Below are 5937 nucleotides of genomic sequence, written 5' to 3'. Positions count from 1 at the left end.
GGTGCTCCTGATTTGAATGAGAAGACTAAAGTCCGGAGAAAGAAGAAATAGTGTCATGTTTTCCTAGTTTAGTTGATGCCAATTTGTAGTTGAAGGAGAATACACTACTTTACGAACAACATTTTTATTTTTTTATTGCAACATACCTTTTTATTTTGTTATTTTATCTTTCATTATTAGTTGTTCACTTGAATATAAATTGGTTGTTTACAGCACTGTATCTTCATTATATTAAACATGAGTATTTTGATGTTAGAATACAATTTGCCTACAAATAATCTTCTCAATATCTACATTTTGGAAACACTCAATGTAGTTATTGTATATAATTTTGTAGTTGTATATGTTCATAATTTTTATGAAATACCTTCAAGTTCTAGGTAATATCTGTATATAACTGTCAGTTGAAGTTAAATTACACAACAAATAGAAGAAATAAATACTCCAATCATAGAAATATATTATCCACAATTTATCTACAAATCATCTTTAAATTATTACCAAGACTATAATTTAACTACATTTAACCTATATTTTACCTACAATCTGGAAACACTTTACATTAAAGTTACTTTTTTAATATCAGTTGTATTGTAGACAATAAATATTAAAATTTAATTACACTATATCAAAGACAAATTTAGATTCCTGACACAATACATAAAAGAATATTAAACACACATAAACAAATTGTAGTCTACTTCATAATGATCTTTAAAAACTTAAACGATTACCCAAAAAATCTGCTAACTTTAACTCACTAACAGTTAGTTTGAATAACTATTCTAACTACATGATATTCATTTCTTCTTGGGCGCATTCTTGTAAGATCTTTTGTTATGCTCTTCACCTCCATAATTTCCACATGATACCTTGTACTTCTTTGACTTTATTTCATCATATGTTTTATATCTTTCCTTTTGAGGTCTCCCTGGCTGCCTTTTATCTCCCGTCGGTGGATTTACTACCTCATCCAAAATATGTTGTGGCACATTCCATTTGCTTTCATCAGGAAGAGGATTTACTGGTATTTCATACGTATGCAAAAGGCTTTCCCTTGTGTAATACGGAGAGCAATAGTTTTCATGTGTTTCATTCCTGTGCCTTAATGCTGCCAAAGCATGCACACATGGAAGTTCTTCAAGTTGGAAGTGGCCACAACAACATTTCTTGTTTTCTAAACACACAATGTACCGCTTCACACCATCTAACACATTATGTATATGATTTGTTGAAGCCCTCACCTACAATTGCAGAACAAACAGAAAAAATATTATCTCAATCATAAAAATAGATTATCTACAACTTATCTACAACTTATCTACAAATATTCTACACCTTATCTACAACCTACAATTATCTACAATTTGACTACAATTTATCTAGAATCTAGAAACACTGCATATTAAGTAATTTATTTTTTCTGCACCAAATAAACAGATATTACCATAAGCTCTTAAGATAATGTTCTATTGTTCTCTAATTCTTTGTTGAATTTGGACCCAAGAAATGTGAAAGCACCCTTCGCCTTCAATAACTTCTCGTTGGTCCAACGTTCTAGCAGTGTCCGCATATACTCTAAAAGGTCAAATATCGGCAGCTCTCTTGCATTTTTTGTTATAGCGTTCAACGACTCTGCAATATTTGATGCCATTGTCCACGTTCTATTCACTGTTGCATGTACTCTTGACCATCTATGATAGCCAATATCATATAGGTAAGATTTCACACGCGGGTCTACCTCTTCAATCTTCGACATCCTTTCATTAAATTTATCCAGAGTGTATGACCGTGCTGTAGCAAAGTACAATTCATGTAATTGTAGATGACCCTTCTTGAATTTTGACCTTATATTTGTCCAAATATGCCACATGCAAGAGTAATGTGGCATGCCCGGATAGACAATTGATGTTGCCTTCAGCATACTCTCATTCCTATCTGAAACAACAAACATTGAAGGTCTTTCACCATATGCCTGCTTGAATTGCTCAAATAACCATTTCCAAGATGCGTCGTTTTCAGAATCAACCACAGCATATGCCAAGGGCAATATTGTACCTACATTATTAATTCATAAAATATTAATTGGCAGCTTTGAAAATGTATATAAAAATATAAATACATAACAACTACAATATATCTTCATAATATAGACAATTTATCTACATTTTATGTAATAGCTACAAAATAACTACAAAATTACTACAATTTATCTACATTTTATAGAATGCCTACAAAATAACTACAAAAGTTTTACACTTTTTACCTGCTGCATCCATGGTGCTTGCTGTCAGCATAATCCCCTGTAGGTTGACTTTAAGAATGTCCCATCAACCACTACTACTGGCCTACAATGTTGCCAACCACTTATTGATGTATAAAGAGCAACAAATGCGTATAAGAAGCATTCATCTGCTGTCTTCTTCAATTTAACAACCGAAACAGGATAAGTCTCCTCAAGAATATAAAAATATTTGGGTAATTTGCTGTAGGAGTCAGTCGGATTCCCTCTCAAAAACTGTAAAGCCTTTCCTTTTCTCTCCATGCTTGCATGTAGCTTAGGTTCACTTCGTGTTCGGATAACATGTCAGTTTGTATGTCTTTTGGTGTGTAAACAGTCTTAGGATCACAATACTTTGAAATGACCATGCTACTAACTACAGCTGCAGTACGTTTTTGTTGTATGAATGTTTCGTCCATTAAGGAGCATGTGTGTTGTCGGTTGAAACTCTTTATCTTGAACATTGCGGAATCATTAATTGACATTGCCTTGAAGTGCCATTTACAGTTTTCACCAACGCATACAAGCCAGTAGCTACAAAAAAAATACAATATTTAATACAGATTATAAATATAGATGATGTCACACCTTCTTTTTATCTACACCCCGTAAGGAAGTATATAAGGGAGTTTTTTTCCAATTTAAGTGACAATCGAAACGGGATTATTTATTTATCAAATTCAGAGTCGCCACTTGGGATAATTTTATGGTGTCCCAAGTCACCGGTTCAAATCCCAAATCGAGGAAAAAAGATCGACTCTGTTTTACAGTCCGCGAACACAGAAATTCGGGTAAATAATTCTATTAACCCGGGAGAAGGTGTTAGGCATTCCCGAGTTCCGTGGTTCTAGCGCGGTCGCTAAACTGTTATAATTGGCCTATTATCTGATTTTAATACATGTTTTAATCTATGGTTCAATTTTAAACTTTATAGTCGCTTTTATTCATTTTTAGGAAGATTGCAACGTCATTTAAAATATGCCTTGAACCACGTCACATAAATGCACCCGTAGTCCGCAACACATTTTATATAACATTGTTGAGATTTGGATTTGGGTCACATAAATGCGCACCCGAGTTTAGGAAGGTAAATTACTAAAGTAATGCGCCTAAAGCAACTACACATTTGCAACTTTGCGAGGGCCACGAAAAATTCGATAAATGGCATGCCTCGATTTCTAAGGATTCGACTTAACTATCCTAGGGCCACGGATTATCTATTTTTGTTTATGGCACACCTCGAATCCGATAATGAAAAGGGCTAATTAATTAGGTAAAAGATTAAGAGAACTCGCGTCTTTTGCTTTAAAGATAGTGTTCGCCGAGCTTAATACTAAAGGGCTGATGTTAGCTTGAAACTAAAAAATTGGTTATTTGGGGACCCTAAACAGGCCAAGCCTAGTTGGTCAAACAATTGTGTGAAAAGGGCTCAAGAACACGCCCAGGAGGACGGCAGAAGAACAGGCCCACAGGCCCAGTTTGACATGTTGTTGCTGGGAGCCCAGTTAACCAAAATTGAAGCAAACAATAGCATATCGGCTTCAGCTATAGACATTCAAGGCCAATTATAATTTTAATCTAAGGCTGCAATTGAACAAAACACAAACTGAGTTTAAAACCGTTTATCAAAGGTACCAAGAATTCCTGCGAACGGAATACTATGAGAATGCCTAACGAAAGTATGCAGATTCCACAATCAATTTCAAACTAGTTTTTAAAAAGAACAAATTCGCAGGTGAAAAGAAACAACCCCAGTGACTGCACATCTAACCGTTTGCACAACTTTCACAAAACAAATTGATTCAGAACATTGACAGGTTCAAGATTGGCCAAGCCTACTAACAAGCTCAAAGAAATGTACAAGACATATATGGCTACAAACCAAAGCCCTTGTTTACTCGAATTGAGCCTCTACAGTCAAAACATCTGGTGATATAACCCCTTAAATATTTGAACTAGGATTCACATTAGGTCATTCTTGTCTGTCTATCAAATCTTACCCTAAGCATCAGTAACATGACAGAGGCTCATAGGAACATTCATTGCTAGCTCCCAAAATAGTCCAAACTCAACCTAATAGAAGACATGCTATTCATCTGAATTAGCCCCTATTGCAAGGACTCAATTAATCTCCATAAGAACAAAATTCCAAAATTATTTAATATGCCAACAAACTAACTAGAATGTCTGTCCAGATTTACAAATCAGATTTCAAACCAATCACGGCTGGATAAATGAACATATTCTAAGAAACTAAGATAACATAAAACTACAAATATGAAGTATCGTTAATCGAACACTAATGGTCGAATTGTATCTCAGTTACAAAGCTTCACATCATGCACTTAATGAGCTAAAGAGATCTAAGAAATACCTGGAAAGCAAGAAAGTAAGGACAATGAAAAGTCAGCAACAACACAGCAGTACCAACAACAATGTAACAGTGCTTGACCAGCTGAAACTAACCCAGACTTCAAGCCAACTCCAAACAATTCGAATCAGACTTCTAAACTTAGACTCAATCCATTTTGCCACTCAGATGCACAACTATGGAACTTATCAGCAATTTTAACTAAGCAATCAAGATCATAAACCAAAACCAACAACAATTTAATATCTTTCCATAGAACAATGCCAGGAATTCAGGGTACAGCCGTTTTTGTTTTTCAGGGGTCTTTTGCCTCTAAAAATCTCTCTCTTGAATTCCAAGCAAAGGTGCCTTTATAGGCAAGACATTAGGGCAGCTTAAAGAAGTCAAATTTGCAATTAGACCCTTTTTATGTTTTTATTTTTGCCTAGATATCCCTATTTAGTTTTCAAAGATTCAAAAAAATCCCCAAGTCAGCTTCTAAGAAACTTCCTAATCAGTTATACAAAGATTCCCCTAAGAAAATACCCAAAACTACCCCCCATACCCCTGTTATTTACACTCAGCAACTCATAGGTCAAGCTGACCCAAATGCCTGATTTGATACGGGTTAATAACCCAGGTTCAGTTCTTTCTTGGGCTTCTGATTCCTCAGAGTCCAATTAAAATCAAACGATGACTCCAATTTTGAGAAACTGACCCAAACTTTCCCTAAACAAAGAAGCCTGGAACTATTTGTTTAAAAATAGCCGAAACCAAAAGCAAACTGAATGAACTAACTAGTACAATTTCATAACAACTAATTAATTAAATCGTAGGCCTAATTTCATTGACTAAGTGATTAAACTGATGATGAAACCATAATTATACTATTATTACAAAGACTTAGACAAACAAGACAAGGCGGACTAAAGAAATAAGATAATCAAGCTTCACAACGACAAAGAGGAAAACAGAATTTGAACTCGGAAAATACCTCAAACAAACTTCGACCAAGCCAAAAGAGAAGGGATGAGGAGGAAGATGAAACAGTGAAAGAAGATAAAATACAAAGAGGAGGCACTTACCGAATCAAAGCTCGAAACCTAATTGATACTGATTTAAACAAAAAGTGATGTTACCCAGTTGTTCTTCGTAAAAAAACAAGTGAACAACATCACTTTTGTGTTTAATCAACCTTCGACCTTCAGAAAAACAAGGGCAAGTAGCCATGCAAGCCACAGAATCAAAGATTGAACCATTTTGACTTCTTGGGGCTTCGAGCTCTATCCTTAGATTCAAGATTCGA

The 5937-nt window shown here is 34.9% G+C and overlaps 1 protein-coding gene across 1 annotated transcript; it reads right to left on the bottom strand.

The window, feature by feature from the left end:
• Nucleotides 1-800: 800 nt before the first annotated feature.
• Nucleotides 801-2279, bottom strand: LOC107807380 (uncharacterized). Its single transcript, XM_075240358.1, has 3 exons — nucleotides 2267-2279; nucleotides 1529-2058; nucleotides 801-1244 (listed from the first exon to the last, which is right to left on the bottom strand). Exons 1-3 carry the CDS (start codon nucleotides 2277-2279, stop codon nucleotides 801-803), a joined length of 987 nt encoding a protein of 328 aa, XP_075096459.1.
• Between the last annotated feature and the right edge of the window lie 3658 nt (nucleotides 2280-5937).

Source organism: Nicotiana tabacum, chromosome 20 (genome assembly GCF_000715075.1).
Source record: "Nicotiana tabacum cultivar K326 chromosome 20, ASM71507v2, whole genome shotgun sequence".
NCBI lineage: Eukaryota > Viridiplantae > Streptophyta > Magnoliopsida > Solanales > Solanaceae > Nicotiana > Nicotiana tabacum.
This window is presented reverse-complemented; position numbering and strand designations above follow the sequence as displayed.